This window comes from Podarcis bocagei (genome assembly GCF_964188305.1).
Source record: "Podarcis bocagei genome assembly, chromosome: 2".
Classification (NCBI taxonomy): Eukaryota; Metazoa; Chordata; class Lepidosauria; order Squamata; family Lacertidae; genus Podarcis; species Podarcis bocagei.
In genome coordinates, this window is record NC_138126.1 from 20,942,378 (window position 1) to 20,966,034 (window position 23,657).

Genomic DNA, 23,657 nt, shown 5'->3' on the forward strand with positions numbered 1-23,657 from the left:
CCACTCAGGAAATCCACAAGGCCAGTAGACCGTATTTAAAGGACTATGTTGTTGGACATGTAACACTGTTGGTCTAATGGAAGTATGTGAAATGTAACCGATATGCTTTGTGCCTAATTGAACCATTACATGTAGTGCTGTATATAAGGAAACCATTACGATTGTAACTAACGCCACTATTTAACACTTTTCACATGGTCTGTGACAATAGATTCAAGGACTGGGGTATTTACCATTTCAAAAGAATGACCTAGACTAGCAAAGATAAGGCAGTCAGCAAGAATGATCAGGTATCTTGATTGGACAGGAGACAACAAGCCACACTCATATTTCTGTAGCTCTTTCTGTGATGCTGGTATGATACTTGTAGGTGGTCTTTGGCTAAGGGGTTGGGCAATTTCTAAAGTCTTTAAAAATTGTATCCGACCACAGCTACCAGAGAGGAATGGCAAATGAAGCTATTGGATTATGCCAAAACAGCAAAACTGACCGGAAAACTCAGGAACCAGGAAGACCAAAACTTTAATAAGGAATGGGGGGAAATTACAATTTACCTTAAAGACCACTGTAAGCAGCTGAAAACATTAGCAGGACCGCAATAACACTATGGATACAATGGAGTTATAAAAAAAAAAAGGATTATTTTTAAAAAGAAGCAGCAGAAAAGGTTTACTAACAGAACCCCCTAGAAGAGAAGGTGGGAAGTCTAGAGATTCAGGAGAATCTTGTATTTTTGGATGTGTTGTGGTATGATGGTAAACTTAAATATGTAAAACCAAATAAAGATTATATAAATATAATAAAATAAAAGTTTTTACACAGTTCTGTTCTGGGTCTTCACCTCCTTGCAAGGATGCGGTGGGCAGATTCTGATGCAACAGAAGATAAAGATCTGGTTCCTGCCTCCATTCTTCTCTCACTGATCATGGAGGACACTGAACCCCTTGATGGATTTGGAAGTTTGGCTGTAAACGCCAACCCCAATTTTTTTCTTATAACAATAGCAACTGCAACACACTGTGCAAACTACGGTATGGTTTTCAATGGTATATTTGCAGCTATACCACAGACCACTTGAATTAAGTTTTTTTTAAAAAAAATTATTGGAAATTTTATTTACAACATAACATAAACCGCCACCCCACCCCAATACAGAAATCCACCCTCATTAAACGTGAGCATAACATACAACAAGCATAACATACAACAATACAACCAACCAAATAAAAGACTTCCTTTATCCTGTATCTGGCCTCCTTATTTACTTCTTATAAACTGTTTCCTTTATGAATAATTATTAAGATTTTTCTAATTATAACTTAAATATCCACAAAGTCTCCTGCAGACATTAATCAAAACAAGTCCAGGTATGTATTTTAGGGCACTGTTTTGTGAAGTATTCTCTGCATTTTCCCCGTGCTTTTTGAAACTCTTGTCTAGTGTGATCTCTAATTGCCTCTGTTAATCTAGCCAGTTCAATATACCCTAACAGTTTGTCTTGCCATTCCTTTTTTGTTGGCACAATTTCTTTTTTCCAGTTTTTAGCAATTAGGATCCTTGCCGTTCCTGTGGCATAGAGGAATATTTTCTGGTCTACTCTTGCTATACCTGTGTCCGTTATCCCTAGTAGAAAAGCTTCTGTATTTTTCATAAAGTTATACTTAAACATTTTTTAAAGCTCATCATATACTGTGTTCCAGAAGCTTTTGGTTTTTTCTCAGGTCCACCAAACATGTACAGTGGTGTCTTGGGTTAAGTACTTAATTCATTCCGGAGGTCCGTTCTTAACCTGAAACTGTTCTTAACCTGAAGCATCACTTTAGCTAATGGGGCCTCTTGCTGCTGCCGCGCCACATGAGCATGATTTCTGTTCTTATCCTAAAGCAAAGTTCTTAACCCGAGGTACTATTTCTGGGTTAGCGGAGTCTGTAACCTGAAGCGTATGTAACCCGAGGTACCACTGTTTTACCACACCTGCAGCACAGATTTGTTTTTGTCTTACACATTTTAGCTATTTTGGTAGGACTTGAATTAAGTTTGTATACCACTGGTGGGAACCCTGATCTCGTCCAAAGAGGATTACACAACTTAATGGGGGATAAGCCTATCAACAGACACAGTGGCTATGTTCTACTTCCCCTGGTGATAGTATGCCTCTGAGTGCCAGTTACTGGAGATTCATGTTGTAGGATAACCAGTCTCATATAACCAACATGCTGAAGTTAAATAATGCAGGATGAGGTGGTTAAAAGCATAGAGTAAGCTGTCCTGACTGGCTTAGCTCACCTTGGGGGGGACTAGATAATCAAGGCTTTGTTCCCCCTGAGTCTACCAGAAAAGCTCAGCCTCGGTGAAGAGGCTAGGCTGGTTGCTGCAACTTATCCACATAGCTCTTACAAGCTATTCTTGTCTTCCTATACCCATAATTTAGGAACTTTCACCACTGTAACTAAGCCAAGTTTTACGGACTGTGCAACTTTTTCTGACTGCTGTATGGAAAAGCACATGAATCTGACCTTTGGAGAGTTTGTAAGTAAATCATTTTTAACTTACCAAACGTGTGGTCTCTTTCTATGCTTACACTAGTGGGGGATTTTGGAACTTAGTACGGTATATTTTAAAGATCTATATTTGTACGCTTTGCTTTACTGCATGTTGTGTGATTTTAGATCTCCGTGGGTTCCCTCACCAAAGAGTACTTGCATCCCAAATTTGGATCTTGGCATCCAGGAATTATCCTAGTTTTTTAAGCCTATTTTTTCCCCTTTGCAACTAACAATTCATTACTATAGCATCCCCCAGAGATGGCCACTTAGCCTCTTCATAAACACTTCCAATGCAGGTACATCCATCACTTTCTGGGACAGCTAGTTCCAATGCTGCACAGCTCGTATAATCAGGCATCTTTTCTTAATGTTCCATCAAAATCCCCTGTCTTGTAATTTGAACCCATTGACTAAGATCCCAAAGTAACTTGCTCCCTCATCTATGTGTCAGAACTTAAAAACAAAAACCTATCACCTCTTAATTGTCTCTTCTCCAAACACCCAACTCCATACTGAGAGCCCGTGTGGTGTAGTGGTTAAGAGTGGTAGTCTTGTAATCTGGTGAACCGGGTTCGCGTCTCCGCTCCTCCACATACAGCTGCTGGGTGACCTTGGGCCAGTCACACTTCTCTGAAGTCTCTCAGCCCCACTCACCTCACAGAGTGTTTGTCATGGGGGAGGAAGGGAAAGGAGAATGTTAGCCGCTTTGAGACTCCTTAAAAGGGAGTGAAAGGCGGGATATCAAATCCAAACTCTTCATCTCCTTCAACCTTCCTCAGAGGACTTTGCCTGCTTACACACCAAACACTTAAAGCACCCCCGCAAAAATAATAATAATTCTGAAGGCTTACCCCTCTCAGAGCTACAATTCCCAGCACCCTGAAACTATAGTCCCCATGTTTCTTTGGAGTGTGTGCATTAAATGTATGGTATGTATACATTTGGACCACTGACAGTCTTTTTCACCCTCCTCTGGACCTATTTCAGCTTGTCAACACCCTCCCTCAAACTCTTGGTGATGAGTGAGAGAAGGAATTGAGGGGAGCTTCCAGGCCACCTCTTTACTGAGCATTCATTCTGATTTATGCACACAGAGATTAGACCTGGAGTAGGCAACCTAAGGCCCATGGGACAGAAGCAGCCCACAGAGGCCGTTTAACCGGCCCCTGAGCCACCCCCAAACCGAGCCACCTGCTCGTTGAGCCCTCACGCGATGCACTAAACCGGCACAGCACAATGCAGGGACTCTCTTCCGCGGCTCCCGAAATCGCTTCTGCGCATGTGCAGATGCCGGAAATCGTGTCTGCGCATGTCCGCGGCGTCGGAAATCACTTCTGCACATGCTCAGACCTCGGAAATTACTTCTGCGCAGGCGCGATTTTCAGCATCTGGGCATGCGCAGAAGCGATTTCCGGTGCTGCGGACATGCACAGACGCGATTTCGGGCATCGCGCTGCGCCGGCCCGGCCCAAGGAGGATCTCTGCGGGAGTGAACCAGCCCATTCCCGGTAAGCCTTGCCAACCCCTGGATTAGTCATTGTTGGGGGGAAGATTTGTTGCACGAGGGCTCCAAATCCACGTTAATTGCACAGCCTGAAATTGATGGCATGTGGCTGAATCCCACCTACAAATAGCTATGATCTGGAAGCATTCAAACATAAAATACTGCCAAATGTCACTGCCTGGGCAAGGCTGCCATATGTCAGGGAATCGGGCTGCTAAAATGGCATCCGAGCGGATTTTTGCTGAATCGGCAAAATGTCCTGGAAATCCCAGATGTATGGCAAGTTTTCAAGGTTTTCAAAAAATGCATTGCATTAGAATGTCAGCAATCCTAAATTCGAAGATTTCTGAGTTTGGCTTTGGCAAGTCACAATATCCCAGGATAGCCTACCTCAAAGAATTGTTGGGGTGTTAGAATGGCATTGTTGGGGAAAGGGCAGGACTCAGATGTAACAAATAATAACAGCTAAGAACTAGCCAGACATTTAGGACATCTAAGGCTACAGTCCTTACCTGGCAGTCAGTCTCAGTGCATTCAGTAGATATTACGTATTGAGTAAGCATGCAAGCAATGGAAGTACACAGATGCAAAGCTCAGCACATTTGGAAGAAAACCATGTTGAAATCAGTGAGAGTTAGGCCTCATTCATACAATTGTTTATTCTGTTTCCCTGTTAATTTCTATATCATCTTTGAGCTTTGAGCCACTTTTGAAATCAAGTGAAATCTAGTGGATGTTTAGCGATCATGTAAGGGTTAACCTTAAGGAAATCAGCCCTGAGTGCTCACTGGAAGGACAGATCCTGAAGCTGAGGCTTCAATACTTTGGCCACCTCATGAGAAGAGAAGACTCCCTGGAAAAGACCCTGATGTTGGGAAAGATGGAGGGCACAAGGAGAAGGGGACGACAGAGGACGAGATGGTTGGACAGTGTTTGCGAAGCTACCAGCATGAGTTTGACCAAACTGCGGGAGGCAGTGGAAGACAGGAGTGCCTGGCATGCTCTGGTCCATGGGGTCACGAAGAGTCGGACACCACTAAATGACTAAACAACAACAACAAAGGGTTAACCGTGATCCCTTCCAATTCTACAATTCTATGGTTCTAATTTTTATTTTTGCAGTAAAGGATTACCGGTACTTTCCTTATCACAAGCTGAAGCAAGCAACTGCTGAAAGTTAAAACCCCACAATTCCAAGGACAGATAATTGCGATTCAAAGCCTCCCATATTAGAACAGATTACCGTAGTTGCATTTTTAGAGTGATGTTCTTTGATGAGCTCAATTAGCCAACCAACACGTACAATATTCATCAGATAGATTATTATCTGTTTAATGGATAAGGAAGTGCATTCCTTATCCCAAAGGAATGCAAGCTCTGAAACATCAGAGCACTTATATGGATACTTGTGAGTAAAGATTCACAAATGGTGCCTCCCTTTGATTCATGGCAGAGTCGCAAACCTTCCTCATGCATGCAAGCGTCCACCAGAAACAGCCTATAATAAATTCAGGCTGAAAAGAAGTTAACTTCGCCACCAGAATCCTTTGCCTCTGCCTTCTGCACTTGGTTCTGAATTTGTATAATTTCAGCCCATTTATTTCAATGGGAGAGATTTGGACATCAATGAAACTTGAAACATGCTTCCTTTTGTCTGGATGGTGGCCTCTGAAAGGTCTTGAAGGACCAAAAGAGTATCTTATCTTAACAGGGCAGGTGCCAGACATCAGAGGAAACCCCCCCCCACACACACACACCCCAGCACAGTCTAGCCTATAGGTCCAGCTGAGGATGTTTCACCCCTCTCATTGCAAGAATCTGCTGACAATGTTTCAGAAAGGAGGGGGCAGATTTTGCTCATCGCTTCTTCCGCTCCAGCCTGACTTCAAAGGGAGTCTGAGTGTTATCTGTATATAGATAAGGTCGCTGCTCAAGCAGCTGTAACACTCATGCAGTCCAGCGTCTCCGATTACTCTTTAGTTTATGCAGTAGCTGTAGAGAATAAAAGAACTTATACTTCAGAGCTGTTGTTCATGTGGTTCATGCTCTGCTGTGCTCCGCTGACTTTTGGAACTGAGTTTGGTGCTCACAGCTCTGAGTTGTGAGTCCACAGCACTTAGACCTGCTCCCTGCAGTGGAAGGTCTCTGGGAGTGCTTTCCCAGCTTGCCTGGCCCAGTCGGGGCTGAAGAGGTTGAGCCCAGTCGTTGGCACTGGCTCAAAGGCGAAGCTGACACCAGCCACCACCAGGGATGTAAGACGGCAGCAAATTCTGCTGCAACCTATAATCATCGCAATCAGTGCTGTTTCTGTTCCGCTGCAGTTTGGTTTATTAGTATTATTAACTACAAGGTCCCAGGGCGGGATACAACAATTAAAATATAATATTTAAAACAACATACAAACACAGAAACAAGGAGGGTCCTAAAAACACACACCTCAGTAAGGATAGCTCAGTTGGCAGAGCACGACAGAGCATTAATCTCAAGAGTTGTGGGTTCGAGCCCCACACTGGGCAAAAGATTCCTGCAATGCAGTGGGATGAGCAAGATGACCTTTGGGTTCCCTCCCAGCTTTAGAATTGAGGTGTCAAAATTTAGGATGAAGAGCCGCATATTCAGCATTAGCCAAAAGCTGTACAATGAAGGTGCCAGGCACAACTTGGGGGCTCCCACAGAAGGCCATGTGACGCTCTTTGGCATGCGCTTTTAAACCTTGCTTCACCCTCATTCCCTATGAATGAATGAGACACCTCAATAAATATCCGGCATTCAGGACAGAGGAGTGACAGGTCAGTATGTGTGAACCATGGCACACACACCCTTTCTCTGTCTTTACAATTTGATCACTAATCACAGTTGCAATAACTTAAAGGTAAAAGAACCCCTGACCATTAGGTCCAGTCGTGACCGACTCTGGGGTTGCGGTGCTCATCTCGCTTTATTGGCCGAGGGAGCCGGCGTACAGCTTCCAGGTCATGTGGCCAGCATGACTAAGCCGCTTCTGGCGAACCAGAGCAGCGCACGGAAACGGCGTTTACCTTCCCGCCGGAGCGGTACCTATTTATCTACTTGCACTTTGACGTGCTTTTGAACTGCTAGGTTGGCAGGAGCAGGGACCGAGCAGCGGGAGCTCACCCCGTTGCGGGGATTCGAACCACCGATCTTCTGATTGGCAAGTCCTAGGCTCTGTGGTTTAACCCACAGCGCCACCTGCGTCTCTGCAATAACTTAGTGTTTGTCTTTGCCTTTTCGGTTTGTTTGATTTTTTACTTGCAAAATCCTGACCCACGAAACACCAAGACTAACCATAAAAATGTGCTAATAAAAGCTTCCTGGCTGATATTGAATGAGCCATGCAAAATAAAGCATTTGTTGGGAAATGTTAAATTAAGTCAAAGAAAAACAACTTTATATAACTGTGTAAATAATAGTTTAATTGTAAATCAGTACAATGGGTGTAGTTGGAAGTTCCTTTTCTTTGCTGATTCGCATATCAGATATAATTATGTTCTTTTTCTATTCACACTCTTATTTCTCTTTCTTTTTTCTTTCGTCTGTTCTTTTTTCTGTCTATACTCTTTACAATCTCTACAATCTAGTGAATGTTTGTATGTCGCTATTGTATGTATTTTAAGGTTTTTCTCGTTCAAGAACAATTTATTTATTTTTAAAATGTGCTAATGGCAGCTTTGGCATGTGGTGCGGTACACCTGTGGAATTAACTGTTCCTTTGAAGCATGAGCCATGATAGGTTCACCAGATGATTCAGTCTCCAGGGACTGACTGAAGCAATGGATAGGCATTGAGGATCCACTTATTGGCCTCACCAGAACAGGAAGTGCAAGGAAAGCAAAAATGCTTTCCTTCATGGGGACTTAAGAACTGCCACCTGGTGGCAAGAGCATCCTTTATGCATCTACTGGGATGAAGCCAGAGTAGACCACTGCTTTTCAACTAGTGGGTTCGTCACCTGATCCAAGGTGGGTTGCAACAGGAGCACTACCACCGTGCAAATTTGTGGTGAAAGGTTAAGAAATGGGTCCCCGAATGTATGTTTGCATTAAAAATGGTTCCTGGGTCTGTAAAGATACCTGGTGTAAACAATACTGACCCAGGTACAGTGGTACCTTGGGTTAAGTACTTAATTTGTTCTGGAGGTCTGTTCTTAACCTGAAACTGTTCTTAACCTGAAGCACCACTTTAGCTAATGGGGCCTCCTGCTGCTGCTGCACCACCGGAGCACAATTTCTGTTCTCATCCTGAAGCAAAGTTCTTAACCCGAGGTACTATTTCTGGGTTAGCGGAGTCTGTAACCTGAAGCGTATTTAACCCGAAGTAGCACTGTATTCTTCTCCTTCTCCTCTAATATTGGCCAATGACTCTGCAAGCCAAAGTTCCCAAATTCCCTATAATTCCCAAAATAATTATAGGGACAGAACTGCCTAAATTATGCAGAAATTCATTTATGTATGCGACTACAGCAGCAAGAATGCTGCTGGCCCAAAAATGGAAAGAAGCAGAAGTTTTTGGATACAAAAATTTACAGAATATGCAGAAATGGTGAAACTTACCGGAAGAATAAGAAATCAGGATGACAAACTTTTTATAAAAGAATGGAAACGGTTGATTGAATATTTACAGATAAATTGCAAACAGATAAAAACATTGGCATTGTAATAACCTGCACTTTTCATAAGAGTATATATTTAAAGTAGATAATTAAATGAGCAAATTAAATGAATTTGGATATGCAGAAGATATAAAAAATAAATTTATGGAACTGCAGAAAGAGGGGGAAAGAAGTCAAACTTCCAAATGTTAAAATGATTGTAAAATTAATGAAATGTATAAATTTGAAAAGTATATTAAAAAAAATTAAAAAGACAATGCAAGGCAAACGCGAGGTGTCCGGGGGGGGGGGGTGTGAGGCTTCCTTCCTTCCTTCCTTAACTCTGCTTTAATCTACAGCCGGCTTGGGGAACCTTTTCTGCCCTGGAGTCTTCATCCTTTTCTTCCCTGTTCCTGCAGGGTCAAACTTGACAGGTGGGAAGTTTCTCTCTTTTCACCTGAGGGCTGCAGGGCTGATTTGGAAGAACTTGATCAAAAATCCAAACTTGCACACAGGCCTAAAAATCTTGCTGAGTCCTGTTAAAAGCAGATTCAAACCCCTTGGGTATGTCAGGCTGCACCAGGAGCAAGCCTCCTGGACCAACCCAATAGGATTTACTCCTGAGTAGACATGTATAATAAGATTGCAGTGCCATTTACCAGCCCTACAGTTGCACATCTTCTCCCTGACACAGTAGGCTATGGTTTTTAAATTTCGGATGAATTAATCAGCTGTCACGCTCTTTAACGATCATCGTCCTCAGGAGTTCACCAGACCTCCTCCTCTGCTTATTTATAGCTATCGGAACAAAACTTGGTCCCCCCCCCTTTAATCCCCGCTTTTAATAAATGGAATACATGGGGGCAATGTTTTATTGCTGCTACTTTACATTTTAAGGGTTTAGGATTTTAACCTATGGCATTTGATGTTTAATGTGTGGACACTGTAAAGGTAAAGGGACCCCTAACCTGGGTTGCGGTGCTCATCTCGCTATACTGGCTGAGGGAGCCAGCGTTTGTCCGCAGATAGCTTCCAGGTCATGTGGCCAGCAAGACTAAAACGCTTCTGGCGAAACCAGAGCAGCGCATGGAAATGCCGTTTACCTTCCCGCCGGAGCGGTACCTATTGATCTACTTGCACTGGCATGCTTTCGAACTGCTAGGTTGGAAGGAGCAGGGACTGGACAACGGGAGCTCACCCTGTCATGGGGATTTGAACCGCCAACTTTCTGATCGGCAAGCCCTAGGCTCTGTGGTTTAGACCACAGCACCACCGTTTAATTACTTTGTTCTGTTGTGTTTATGACCGCTGGCAGAGGAAGAAGAGTGGGGGGGAGCGCACAACCCCCAGCAGTGCGATCCCAGTGGGGTGCCATCGCGGCTCCCCACCACCACCATAGGTGGCGTGCCATGCCCCCAGGACGCATGCCAGCCCCAGCCCCGCTTGCTCTCCCCGCACGCACACACACACACACACACCCCGCTGGAGCATGAAGCTCCACCACTGTTTATGATTTATAACCTGTTTCATGAATTATGTTTGGATTGAAAAAGGAAGGCGACCCCAAAATGTCACATCCCTACATTCGCATGTCAGGCGGTGGGGGGTGGCGGCGTTTGTTTCACTGTGCAATCCTATACATGCCTACTCAGAAGTAAGATCCCCTGAGTTAGATGCTACTTACCCTACGGTAGTGAGGCTGGGATCGTAGCCTCCTACGCAGGCTTACCTGAGAGCGGACTCCATTGCGCTCACTTCTGAGCAGGCAAGGTGAGAACGGTGGCATTCTTAGCCCCTCCTCCGCGGTGCTGCGCTTAGAATCCGCTTTCTGCTTCCTTCGTTGCGGTTTGCCGTCGTTCTTGGTCCGGATCAAAGAATCACAAAGTTATCAGGGACCACGGGGGTCATCTAGTCCAACCCCCTGCAGTGCAGGAATCTTTTGCCCAACGTGGGGATGGAAGAATGAGAGCTGCGTCGAGGCCCCTGGATGAAAAGAGCAGACGCTGATTTCTTAGAAGGCTCGAGGGAGCTGGGGTTTTTTTTTGGGGGGGGGCAACCCTTACTTGTTCCTCTGCCACGGGGAGGAATATTTCGGCAGGCGGGGAGGTTCTGCTCCCTAGATCCTGTATGACGTCAAAGCCTCCCCCAGAGTTCTTCGTGATGTCACGACGTGAAGGGGGAATCCCTAGACGAGAGCCCCCTTCCCAGCGTGTGTTGTCACTCGGCCGTGGGAATGCTAGGGGAAGACCCCCCCCTTCTCCCTCCCGCTCCTGATAGGGAGGAATCCCCCACCCCGCTCCTCATTACGCGCTTGTGACGTCACGGGAGGGCGTGGGGATTCCGGAGGGAGCCCCTCCTCTCCGCAGGGCGGTTCCTCCAGGCGGCGGGAGAAGCGCAATTTGCCCGCCATGGCTGCTCTTCAGCTCCTGATGATGGTCCCGGCGCTGGGCAGCTTCCTTTTCACCTTTGGGACCGGCGTGGAGCTGATCCGCTTCGTCTCCTTCCGCGCTCTGTTCCTGCAGCCGGGGACGGGGGCTGCCCAGCACAGAACCGGTGCGGGGGCGTAGGGGCGGGAGAGAAATGGAGGGGCCTTGCGGGGGAGGGAATGAGAGCTTGGGGTTGCAAAGAGGTGCGAGGTGCGCGGTCTTTGGGCGGAGGAGCAGGGATCCGGCGGCCCCCCAGGTGTGGGGCTCTGTATCGGGTCCAGGGCAGCATGGGCAGTGCAGAGGGATGACGGGAGTTGTAGTTCAGCAGCATGCCAAGAGGTATGAAAAATTGCCCGTTCATCCCTTCCTTTTATTTTTGGTTTGGATCCTGAAGACGCCCAGGCGAGTGGCAGGAGGCTGAAACTCTAAAGCAGCCACTTTGAAACTGAGAAAGTCAAATGATAGGAATTCCTAGATCTTAGATAAGATGCTTTTAACACTGTGATTTTATGTTGCAATGGTTCCTGTTGGAAGTTTGTGTCTTGCCCTGGGCGTTTTCCAACAAGCAGAAATAAATGTGGCGCCTTGTTGTGAAAGGCAGGCAGGGCTAAGGATGTGGTCTGGCTCCCCTCCTCCCCCCCCCCCCATGCTATTAGTATGTGAACAATATGGTTTGGTAATAATATCCCATGATGTTGTTAAAGATGATTGGATAAAAATGTCTGTATGTTCTACTTCCTGCTCTGTATGTTAAGGCCATTCAATCCAGAAGCTTACGATTACTTTAAGAGAGCCTTCCCCAACCTGCTATCATCCACAAGTTTTGAAGTACGACTCTCACCATCCCTGCTGGCTGGGACTGATGGGTGTTGGGAGTCCAACATGTCATAAATAACAGGATCTGAGATTATAGAGTTAGAAGGGACACTGAGAATCATTTGGTCCAATTCCCCTGCAATGCAGGAATATGCAGCTGTCCCTTACGGGGATTGAACCTGCAACCTTAGCACTATCGGCACCACACTCTAACCAACTGAGCTATCCAGAGAACACCAGTTTGTGGAAGGATGCACTAGGCCTCACCTTGAGCGAACCTCTTTTCTTTGCAGATGCTGCTCCTAATCTTCAATGGGAAGCTGCCCTGAGGGATCCCAAGATTCTGCGGCCACTAATTGTGGACGTGGGCTTAATTGTCCTCTTCATACTGCAACACAGCCTCATGGCCACTCAGCAAGTCAAACACTGGACCAGAAGTTGCTTTGGAGTTCTACAGAGATCTTTCTATGTCTTCTGCACAGCGCTGACTCTCCAGGTAGGGGTATCAATGTGGGGCAGCAAAATGGGGGGAGAGGACTGAAGGGGAGGAAGAAGTCCCACAGGCAAGATAACAGAGCAACTCAGAGTGAATTCTTAGCCAAGTCAGAAACGCTAAACTCAAAATGCAGAAAAAATCTTCCTGGCATGATGCCGTTTAGATTTCACACTCTGCACTTTCATGGAATTGTTATTGCCAAAGCAAATCCCCCCAATTTCAGCATAGTACTCCTTAGTACAGTTTATTTTGAGAACGGACCTCCCAAACTCACACCGTTAACTCAGCATAGCCTTCATTATGTTGTGAAGCAAAATGCATCATTGCAATGATGAGGACTAGAATCTTGCACAATTTAAAAACAACAACCCTGTGTGGATATGATTTGTATGATTTGGCTAATGCCTGCAGGGCCAGCGGATTTTCTACAATGTGATCACAGTTTTGGAGTCCCAAAATGCAGCCACATTAGACGTGTGCCTGCAGGAGAATCCACTTTTATCTAATGCGCCTTTTCCTTCCCACCTAGCTGCTGATGAGGTACTGGCAGCCTGTGCAGGATGCTCCTGTGCTCTGGAATACGAGCAGGGAGCCGTGGGTCACTTGGGTCCCTCTCATCTGCTTCATCCTCCACTTCATTGCTTGGCTGGTCATCTTTAGCATCCTCCTCATCTTTGACTACGCAGAGCTGATGGGGGTCAAACAGGTAATTTAATTAATTTTTATAATGAAATATTTTTAGATTGTGTGATTATTTGATTGATTATTTTATTGTTGTTAGCCGCCCTGAGCCCGGCTTTGGCTGGGGAGGGCGGGATATAAATAAAATTTATTATTATTATTATTATTAGGTACCGCGCAGCGTCCCTTTTCCCATCTAGAGAGGCCACCGTCCGGTATTTGGTGGCTGAGCTCAGCGAGGCTGAATGACCCAACCAATGAGGGTGATAGAAGATATTTCCTCCTGCTGTAAAATATTTCTAAAAAGAGAGGTCCTAGGGTTGAAGCAAATTTGGAAGCCATGACCTCTCTCTTGGAAGTTCTTAATGTACTCTGGCTTTACAGTGATAGCAGTTAGGGGGGTGCATTGGATTTGGATGAATTCTGAGGGATTTATTTATTTATTTATTTATTAAAAAATTGATTTTAAAACTATAAGATACAATACAACCACACACATCCACATTTGGAGATTCCTCAGAATCTCTGGACTTCCCACCTTCCCCTCCGTGGGTCCTATTATTAAACCTTTTCTACTGCATCTCTTTCAATAGTCCATATTTTATATAGGTCCATAGTACTTGCTACGAGTGTTATTGCAATCCTGCTAATGTTTTCATCTGTTTACAGTGGTCTCCAAGATAAATTATAAATTTCCCCCATCCTTTCTTAAAGTTATGGTCTTCTTGGTTCCTGAGCATAAGGGTCAGTTTTGCCATTTCGGCATAGTCCAGCAGTTTAATTTGCCATTCCTCTCTGGTAGGGACATTCTCTTCTTTCCATCTCTGGAATTCTGAGGGATTTTTGGTCAAGGCAGAGACCGCAGAAGCACTTAGTGCTGTCTCAGCAGTCCAGACAACAAAACAAAAGCAGATCTCACATTCCCCCTTAGTGAATATGTAGAGGCCCAATGTGTACACAGGTCTAAAACGGTGTCTTGTTTCCCCAAAAGATTTGGGCATCTGCGGTGCAAATGGGTGTTTCTCTCGTTCCGTAGGTTTACTATCACTGCCTGGGCATGGGGGACCCTTTGGCCGTGAAGTCCACAAGTGCCATCCGCCTCTTCTCCCACCTGCGTCACCCTGTGTACCTGGAGTTTCTCCTCATCCTGTGGGCCGTTCCCTGCCTTTCTCTCGACCGCCTGCTCCTCGCATTGCTCTTCACAGCCTACATCACCTGCGCCCACAACCTTGACCAGCAAGACTACCTCTACCTGCGAGTTCAGCTGGACAAGAAGTTCCAGATCTTCTCCCGTGAGGAGGCAGCCTATGGGGATCTGCTGGCTCAGAATGGCCCCTCCGTCCTTAAGAACTGAACCGGTGTGGCCCCAATTTTATATGCGGGTGCTGGTGTCCTAGTATATTGGGGCCTGAGAGCCTTGTACCTTGCACTCTCCCATGCTAAGCACTGAACGTTGCAATGTGCCTTATATCTCCTTTTGCTTTTACGCACTCGGGACTTGAGTGGTCCATAAATGGGACCTAAGAGTTCTGGCTTCCAGCAGGCCTACTTTGCTACAACTCTTAAAACACATATAAGGAGTTCTATATGGTGATCCCACATGGTCCAGTAGGTTGGAATACTTGAGTAAAGAGGTGGAACTCCAAAGATGGCAGAATTCAACCCCAAGTTCCTTGGAGGGAAGTCTGTCCCATTAAACTTTAATTAGTTTAATGCTTAGGAAATGTCCAGTGCGCTTCCGAAGCGACAATGTCCCATTACAGCAGAGCATTTCGCACAGCGGCTCAAGAAGGGCTGGAGAGTCAGCATCTTTTCAATAAAGGAATCTTGGAGCAAGCGGTTTGGAACTCAAATAAAAGGTTTATTTACACAAAACAAAAAACCCTGGTGAAGAATCACACATTTCAGCAAACACACTCCAAAAGAAAAGAGAAAGGGGGAAGGGGCGGCAAACACACGAGTGAGTTGACTATTTATACAAACTCACATTCTTGGAAGCCTAACGACCTCCAGCTGCTCAGTGATTAGAGCGTCTTGACTAGAGCTTCTTAACCCTTTAATACCAACACCCCCTCTCGCTCGTAACACTGAGCTGTACCAACCTTAATTCAAATTTAAACCTGAACAGAAACATTTATGAGATTGCGGACTCAAAGCTTTTGTAAAACCGTCTGCGAGATTTTCCTGGCTTGGACAATACTTTAGTTCAATTAAACCTTGTTTTACACTTTGGCATACATTTTGATAACGGATATCCAAGTGTTTTGTGTGTGCCTTGAATTGACCTGATTTAGCTAGTTTAATACAAGGTTGATTGTCTTCCCACACTCTGATAGGTAGGGAACATTCTCCAAACAATTCTTGTACCAGTTGCTTATAAAATTCCAGTTCTCTACATACATCTGATAATGCATTGAACTCAGATTCAGTTGAACTTAAAGCTATAAGTGATTGCTTTCTTGATCTCCAACCAATTAGTGCATTTCCAAATTTTATCGCCATTCCTGACACTGATTTTCTATCTGGTCCAGCATCTGCCCAACTGCTGTCGGCCCAACATTTAAGTTGTGTGCTGCCCTCTGCTGATAGTTTTAAGCGAAACCTTTTGGTAGTTTGGAGATACCTTAAAACTCTTTTTACTCCTTGCCAAGCATGCATTGAGGGTTTTTCAGCTTGTCTACACAGCATGTTGACAGCATATGTTATATCGGGCCGAGTCCACTGTGCAATGTGGAGTAGACGCCTATCGCTGACTGGTAAACCCCGGGATTACAGAACTCTGCCTGTTGCTCAGTTTGAGCATCCTTTGTGTAACTTAACTCCATTGGGGTTTTAACACCAGCACAGTTGTCCATTTTAAACCTTTCCAGCAACTGCTGGATCTTAGCTTCTTGGCTGAGCCAATAGTTCCCATCTTCATCTTGCTGAATTTTAACTCCTAGATAAACAGATACATTGCCTAGTGATTTTATCTGAAACATTTCTCCAAGCTTTGTGGCAAATTGTTGTGCAAGTTTATCGTCCTTTCCACTGTATAATAAATCGTCAACAAATATCAAAACTGCTTCTTGTTCACATCCCGAGCCTTTTAGATAAAGACACGCATCTGCTGCGCTCTTTCTGAACCCCATGCTCTCTAGAGCATCGTTTAAGCAGGAATTCCAATTACGGGCAGACTGTTTCAACCCATAAATGGATTTGTGTAGGCGCCAGACCTGGTTTGGCTTGTCTCCTTCAAAACCTGGTGGTGGCGTCATATAGACTTCCTCCTGTAAGTCTGCATTTAAATAAGCCACATTGACATCAAAATGAAACAGCTTATTTCCCTTCTTAGCTGAAGAGGCTAAAAGCATTCTTAATGACTCCGATCTTGAAGTAGGGGCATAAATTTGAGAATAGTGAACTCCTTTGCGCTGCGAAAACCCTTTTGCAACTAGTCGGGCTTTATATTGCAACTCATCAGTAGTTGTGGGCTTTAAACGATATACCCATCGACAACCTACAGCTTGTTGGCCTTTTGGAAGCTCTGTACTTGTAAACACACCGAGAGACTTCATTGAAGCCATCTCTTTTTCCATTGCTTCCTGCCACTTTGCGGCTTCTGAGCTTGGAAGCTGTTGTACCTCTACATAGCTATCTGGCTCACACTGTGCCATATTTACGTATACACTTGTCACCTTAAACCGCTCTGGCGGCTTGCCCTTTGTGGCACGTGTTGACCTGCGCAATTGCTCCTCTTGTGCCCCCTCTGACCGTTGGCTGTCAGAATCTGTCTCAGACTTTATGTTGGACGTGCCTCTAGGGATAAAGACCTCCGTTTAGATACCTCCCTTGGGCTTGGTGTTGCAGGCGACCTGCTTCGCTTTTGCTGTCTGCTAGGCCTAATGACTGGCGATGTTGGAACACTCTTAGATTCTGGCTTTTCTACCTTAGGAGAAGAACCTTGTGCCTGGTCAGAATCTGCATCTGAACCATGTGCACCATCCCCTTCTGGCTCATCACCCTCTGGACTTTCTTTCTCAGCATAAATGCCTAAATCATCTCTCAAAATGTCAGGGTTAGCATGTAAGTGAGTCCATCCGGATTGCTCACAAAATTCAGCGCTCCTACTGAGGACCACTCTTGTAGTATCCCCATCTGGGTTCACGAACCTCCAAGATTTGGCATGTGGTTCGTACCCACAAAAGATGAGTTTCCTAGCCCTTGGACTTCCCTTTTTCCTTAACGCTTTTGGGATAAGTACATAGGCTTGAGATCCAAACACCCGAAAGTAATTAACTTTGGGCTTCTTCCCATACAAAGCAAAATATGGCGTAGCATCAATTACCGAATTATATACTCGGTTCAGAACATGAGTAGCTGTCTGCCAGGCTTCCGCCCAGTAACTTTGAGGAAGTTTAGCATCAAACAACATAGAGTTTGCCAACTCTTGCAGAACCCTGTTTTTACGTTCAGCCACGCCTCCTTCTTGGGGGGAATAAGGTGTAGACAGACGATGCTTAATTCCCTTTTTCTTAAAGAAATTCTGCAACACGGACCCGGTAAATTCTGACCCTCTGTCTGTTTGAAAAGCAAGAACTCTAGTACCGAATTCAAGTTCTACTGCATGAACCCAATTTTTAACTGTTTCTGCAGCATCTGCTTTTGTTTTGAGAGGAAAAAACCATGTAACCTTTGTTTTGTCATCTGAGAGACACAGTGCATACCTCGAACCTCCCATGCTAGCAACAGGCATTGGGCCACATAGGTCCATATGCACAAGTTGGAATACTTTGTCAGATTTCCTATTTGAACTGGGATAGCTGCATCTATGAACCTTCGCCCTTTTGCATGCAGTACAATCCAAATACTTAGCACATTTGTTCAATTTGCACCCTTCTGATAATTCAGGTTGCCTTTTAACATACTGAAAATTAATATGTCCCAAACGGCGATGCCATAAATGAACACAAGAATTATGGGTAGGTGAGTTCACACAACCAGCATGAACCTGCTCAACTTCATCTGGACTTGTCTCAAAATAATATAACCCATTTCTGCATTCCACCTGCAAAAGAGATACGTTATTCTTTGAAATAGTGCAAACCCCATTTTTAAACACAGTTTTAAACCCATTTCTATCAAGTTCTGACACAGACAAAATACACCCCTTCATTCCCTTTAGCACGTAGGCATCAATTTCTGTTTGCAAACACTTCAAAAACACTGTCCCTACAGTCTCTAAGGAATGTTTAGTTGAATCTGCCATTGTCACAACTTTAAGGGTTTGCAAATGTCTGCAATTCTGCAAACGGACACTAGATGGCGCCACCAGGTGATGAGATGCACCACTGTCGATCAACCAGCGTAGATTGCTGCCTTGGCCACGCCCTTGCATCAACACCATTGCTGAAGCCATGTGCTGTGTGCTGTGGGAGTAGCCACGACCTCCTCCTCTTCTTCGACGTCCCCTGGAACTCCTTGTCTGGTAACTAGGGGCAACGGCCTTGGTGCTGTCTTGACCAGGTTCACGTGTACAATTCCTGATTAAATGGGAAGAGGAACCACAGCGAAAACAGTGTCTAGCTGCAAAAGCATTTACTGTGTTCTCAAACTCAGCATCCCCACTCTTAGGCACAGCATAACTCCCCTTTGAAGACAAACCTCTTTCTCTTTGCCTTTTATCCTGTTCATCAGCAAGTCGAGAAGAAATGTATTCAAGGGTTAATTCAGTTGAAGGCATAGCTTCCAAAGTTAAAGCTAGAGTCTCATAGCTTTTATCAAGAGAAGACAACAAAATGTATGACTGCTGCTCCATAGAGAAAGGAATGCCCAGCTGTCTTAGTTGATTAAAGGCAGACACCATTTTGGCAATATGTTCTTTCACACACGCTCCCGGTTGGAGACGTAAATCAAACAAACACTAGAAGAGTGACTAGTGGGGTGCCACAGGGTTCTGTCTTGGGCCCGGTCTTATTCAACATCTTTATCAACGACTTGGATGATGGACTCAAGGGCATCCTGATCAAATTTGCAGATGACACCAAACTGGGAGGGGTGGCTAACACCCCAGAGGACAGGATCACACTTCAAAACGACCTTGACAGATTAGAGAACTGGGCAAAAACAAACAAGATGAATTTTAACAGGGAGAAATGTAAAGTATTACACTTGGGCAAAAAAAATGAGAGGCACAAATACAAGATGGGTGACACCTGGCTTGAGAGCAGTACATGTGAAAAGGATCTAGGAGTCTTGGTTGACCACAAACTTGACATGAGCCAACAGTGTGACGCGGCAGCTAAAAAAGCCAATGCAATTCTGGGCTGCATCAATAGGAGTATAGCATCTAGATCAAGGGAAGTAATAGTGCCACTGTATTCTGCTCTGGTCAGACCACACCTGGAGTACTGTGTCCAGTTCTGGGCACCACAATTCAAGAAGGACACTGACAAACTGGAACGTGTCCAGAGGAGGGCAACCAAAATGGTCAAAGGCCTGGAAACGATGCCTTATGAGGAACGGCTAAGGGAGCTGGGCATGTTTAGCCTGGAGAAGAGGAGGTTAAGGGGTGATATGATAGCCATGTTCAAATATATAAAAGGATGTCACATAGAGGAGGGAGAAAGGTTGTTTTCTGCTGCTCCAGAGAAGCGGACACGGAGCAATGGATCCAAACTACAAGAAAGAAGATTCCACCTAAACATTAGGAAGAACTTCCTGACAGTAAGAGCTGTTCGACAGTGGAATTTGCTGCCAAGGAGTGTGGTGGAGTCTCCTTCTTTGGAGGTCTTTAAGCAGAGGCTTGACAACCATATGTCAGGAGTGCTCTGATGGTGTTTCCTGCTTGGCAGGGGGTTGGACTCGATGGCCCTTGTGGTCTCTTCCAACTCTATGATTCTATGATTCTATGATTCTTGTAGCATGGATCTTGGCCCCCGCAGTGTTTCTGGAATTTAACCGCTGCAGAACCGTCCAGACCTCATGCGTGTTCTTTAACTCAGAAACATAAGGCATTTGCTCTGGTCCCACTGCCAAAACTAGTAAACCTTGGGCTTTCCTGTCACGTTTCTGTGAAGCTGCCGCTGCTGCTTTGTCTTCTGCAGACGCGTCTGCAGCTGCCTGTAAAGGCGGTGCTTCAGTACAACTCCACAACTCTTTTGCTTGCAACCAAACCCTTACTCTAGCCTTCCAATCTTGCCAATTTTTCCCATTGAGTCGCGTAAAGGGGACAGTAAAACTTTCCTGGGAGTCTGCCATCCTCCCTGGGGCTTAGGAACGATACTCACAGACCTGTAGACCGTCTCCCAGCTGCTGAGGTGGCTCCTCGAGGAATAAGGCGTCTTCCAGCGAGTACAAACTGCGCAGTGCCTCTTTAAAACTTTTCCTAGGCACGTTGCAGGACTCAAGCTGCTTTGAAGGCTTTCGTTGTCGGCAACCGCTTCTGTCTTCGCTCCAGTCCTTGCATAAATCACTCTTAACTGCACTCCTTATCTCCTTCTTGACGTACAAACAACCATAACCTGTCCCATTAAACTTTAATTAGTTTAATGCTTATCAAATGTCCAGTGTGCTTCCGAAGCGACAATGTCCCATTACAGCAGAGCATTTCGCACAGCGGCTCAAGAAGGGCTGGAGAGTCAGCATCTTTTCAATAAAGGAATCTTGGAGCAAGCGGTTTGGAACTCAAATAAAAGGTTTGTTTACACAAAACAAAAAACCCTGGTGAAGAATCACACATTTCAGCAAACACACTCCAAAAGAAAAGAGAAAGGGGGAAGGGGCGGCAAACACACGAGTGAGTTGACTATTTATACAAACTCACATTCTTGGAAGCCTAACGACCTCCAGCTGCTCAGTGATTAGAGCGTCTTGACTAGAGCTTCTTAACCCTTTAATACCAACAAAGTCTCTAGAGCAGTGTTTCCCAACCACTGTTCCGCGGCACACTAGTGTGCCGCGAGATGTTGCCTGGTGTGCCGCAGGAAAAATTTAAAAAATCGAAAGATTTTTTTTTTAAGTCAAATTTTTGATTGGGGCGCCGTCACTAGATGACCCCTGGGGTTCCCTCCCTCCCTCCCGTTCTGCCTTCGGAGAAGATGAGCCAGCCCTCAAGGAGGTGATTATGTAATTTGCTAGCAATTCATGTCCCTCCCGCCGTGACGCTGCACGCTGACGTCACGGGGCTGTAATGGTGGTGTGCCTCAAGATTTTTTTCATGAAACAAGTGTGCCTTTGCCCAAAAAAGGTTGGAAAACACTGCTCTAGAGCAGGGGTGGGGAAAGCCTATGGGCCTCCAGAAGTTGGTGGACTTCAGTTGCCATCAACATCTGGAGGGCTGTGGATGCCCCATACCTGCTGCATAGGCTTAAAGGGATATATTGGGCCCAAAAAGTCCCCCCCACTAGTGCTAAGAAGAACAATGAGTCACTGATAACCAACTGGAATTTAGGTGAGGTGGTCAGGTTGTTGTTGTTTGTGGGAGGCTTTTTTATGATTTACAACTGCAGACAGCAGGCAGGTAGGTCAACAGACAAAATGTTCCCCATCTCTGGCAAAGCTAGGCCCTGTGGAATCAGTGGGGCACTGCCCTAGTAACCTCAGTCTGCCCCCATCCATTCCCCACCCGCTAGCTGGCTTTACTTACAACCAGTCAGGGGGTGGCTCTGTCTCTCATGGACTCTGCTGCAGTCCTTTCTGCCCAAGAGGACTCCAGGCAAACCTGACTAGGATTCCGCAGCTGTTAAAAAGCACAGAAAAACTGGGTTTTTCAATTCATTTTCTGCTACAGAACTTCTGCCCAAGGGATTTTTAAAGTATAGGATTTTTAACTTTGATTCACAAGCAAGAACTATTTTAAAGAGGTAGCACCCTAGATAATTTGTGGAATGGGCTGTGAGGTTTTTTTGCTTTCTGCAAATATATCTCTTCAGCACAGTGTCTTCCAAATACATTTCTGTTCCAAGCAAGCAATCAGAATTCATTGCCCATCCTCTTGCTTCTGTCGCGTCAGTTCCAAAGCATTCTGAATTCCAAGGCCTACCTGGGCTGAAGAAGACAAGGCCTTGAGGAAGATTCTGGTCAAGATGGCCGTCCAGCAGTGGACCACCTGCCTCTCAAACCCAAATATATCTCCATGCGGTGGGTGACTTTTAACTTGCCCCGCCCATCAGAATTAATGACAAAAACTATAATTTATGTGATCTTTGAATCAAGTACATTTACAGGCAAAAGCGGGCTGGGGGGGGGGGCAGGGGTTGATTCTAGGATTATGTCTCCAGGCTCCACCTAGCAATGGTTAGATATTTGCCTTCATTTGTAACTCAATGCCTTGAACATCCACTAGCATTTCTTTTTAAATGCTGATAATGCTTATATTGTACCTTTTTATTATTATTTCTGTACCCCCTTGCTAACAAAGTATTTTTATACATATGAAAAGCAAATCTTGGGCTGATAAGATAATGGTTCGTAAAGTAAAAAAAGGGTGTGTGTTTTTTAAAAAAGTTTGTTTGTCTCTGTTCTGAAATTTGGTTTTAATGTAAAGTGTTTCAATATATTTGGGTTTATTTATAAAGCAGAAGTGACCAGCTGCTCCCGGAAGCTAAAAATGAGCTCTGTATCAACAAAAGTTTTACCTATACAGTGGTGGTACCTCAGGTTACATACGGTTCAGGTTACATAAGCTTCAGGTTACACACGCCGCTAACCCAGAAATAGTGCTTCCGGTTAAGAACTTTGCTTCAGGATAAGAACAGAAATCGTGCTCCAGCGGCGCAGAAGCAGCAGGAGCCCCCATTAGCTAAAGTGGTGCTTCAGGTTAAGAACAGTTTCAGGTTAAGAACGGACCTCTGGAACGAAGTACTTAACTTGAGGTACCACTGTAATTATTCATGATGACAAGTTGTAAGAAATGAGAGATTTTCTACCCCTGAGCTTTCGAAGTACAACTCCCATCAACCTTGGCCGTACGGGCTTATAAGAGTTGTTGCCCAACATGTGAGCAACCCCATGTTGGAGATCCCTGCTCTATACATTTATTAATTTTTTTGTTTAATTTCTATACCCTTTTATTTTTAAGAAAAACCTCAAAGCGGGTTAAAGCATATTAAATCAATAAAACATAAATAAATCAATTTGAAAAAAGTGAAATATAGAGTATACTGTCAAAGCAACATAACAGAAAACTAAAACATTATCTTAAAGATTTCAAAATAAAACATTACAAAGGAGGTCAACTACAGAATACAAATTTAACATAGTAGGGCTGGGTGAGTCTGGGCCCCGCCCCCAGGGCCAGGTGGAAAGGGCCTTGCAGGGAGTGGCCTTCATGCCTCACAGCCAGGCGATGTTCCTCCGGCCTCATGAGAATCCTCTCTAATGGGACCCAAGTGTGTTTAAGGTTGCAATTAACTTAATCTTCCCTAGATCTGCGTTTAGCAGAAGCATGTGCCACTCCCACTGCCCAGCTTCAAAGTCAGAGTAGCAACCACATGTATCCTATAGTCACGTTTAGCTCTTTCTGTTTGGCATCGCTAAGGCTCTCCTCCCCCCTCACGAAACAACGGCCTCCTTTTAAGCACCCCAACAGTTATTTACC

The 23,657-nt window shown here is 45.0% G+C and overlaps 1 protein-coding gene and 2 long non-coding RNA genes across 3 annotated transcripts in view; 2 read left to right on the forward strand and 1 right to left on the reverse strand.

Moving 5' to 3' along the window:
- The window catches only part of LOC308581357, a 21,015-nt gene extending 18,458 nt beyond the window's left edge, over positions 1-2,557 (forward strand). Inside the window, exon 2 of the long non-coding RNA XR_014005005.1 lies at positions 2,432-2,557. This is a non-coding gene — a long non-coding RNA (uncharacterized lncRNA). The remainder of the gene's footprint in view (positions 1-2,431) is intronic.
- LOC308581320 overlaps positions 1-10,882 on the reverse strand; it is a 23,175-nt gene extending 12,293 nt beyond the window's left edge. The window contains exon 1 of the long non-coding RNA XR_014004967.1: positions 10,389-10,882. This is a non-coding gene — a long non-coding RNA (uncharacterized lncRNA). The remainder of the gene's footprint in view (positions 1-10,388) is intronic.
- A 111-nt stretch (positions 10,883-10,993) lies between these two features.
- On the forward strand, positions 10,994-14,759 carry NRM (nurim). Its single transcript, XM_081183530.1, has 4 exons — positions 10,994-11,212; positions 12,195-12,397; positions 12,927-13,103; positions 14,115-14,759. The coding sequence occupies exons 1-4, from the start codon at positions 11,068-11,070 to the stop codon at positions 14,430-14,432; spliced, it is 843 nt and encodes a 280-aa protein (XP_081039656.1). The 5' UTR covers positions 10,994-11,067; the 3' UTR covers positions 14,433-14,759.
- Positions 14,760-23,657: the final 8,898 nt, after the last annotated feature.

What these genes read in the sequence shown, in the direction of transcription:
- NRM (XM_081183530.1), top strand. Translation starts at nt 11,068, where the DNA reads ATGGCTGCTCTTCAGCTCCTGATGATGGTCCCGGCGCTGGGCAGCTTC. An exon ending in GGCTGCCCAGCACAGAACCG is followed by an intron (nt 11,213 to 12,194) that starts GTGCGGGGGCGT and finishes TTTTCTTTGCAG; the next exon opens with ATGCTGCTCCTAATCTTCAA. An exon ending in AGCTGATGGGGGTCAAACAG is followed by an intron (nt 13,104 to 14,114) that starts GTAATTTAATTA and finishes CTCGTTCCGTAG; the next exon opens with GTTTACTATCACTGCCTGGG.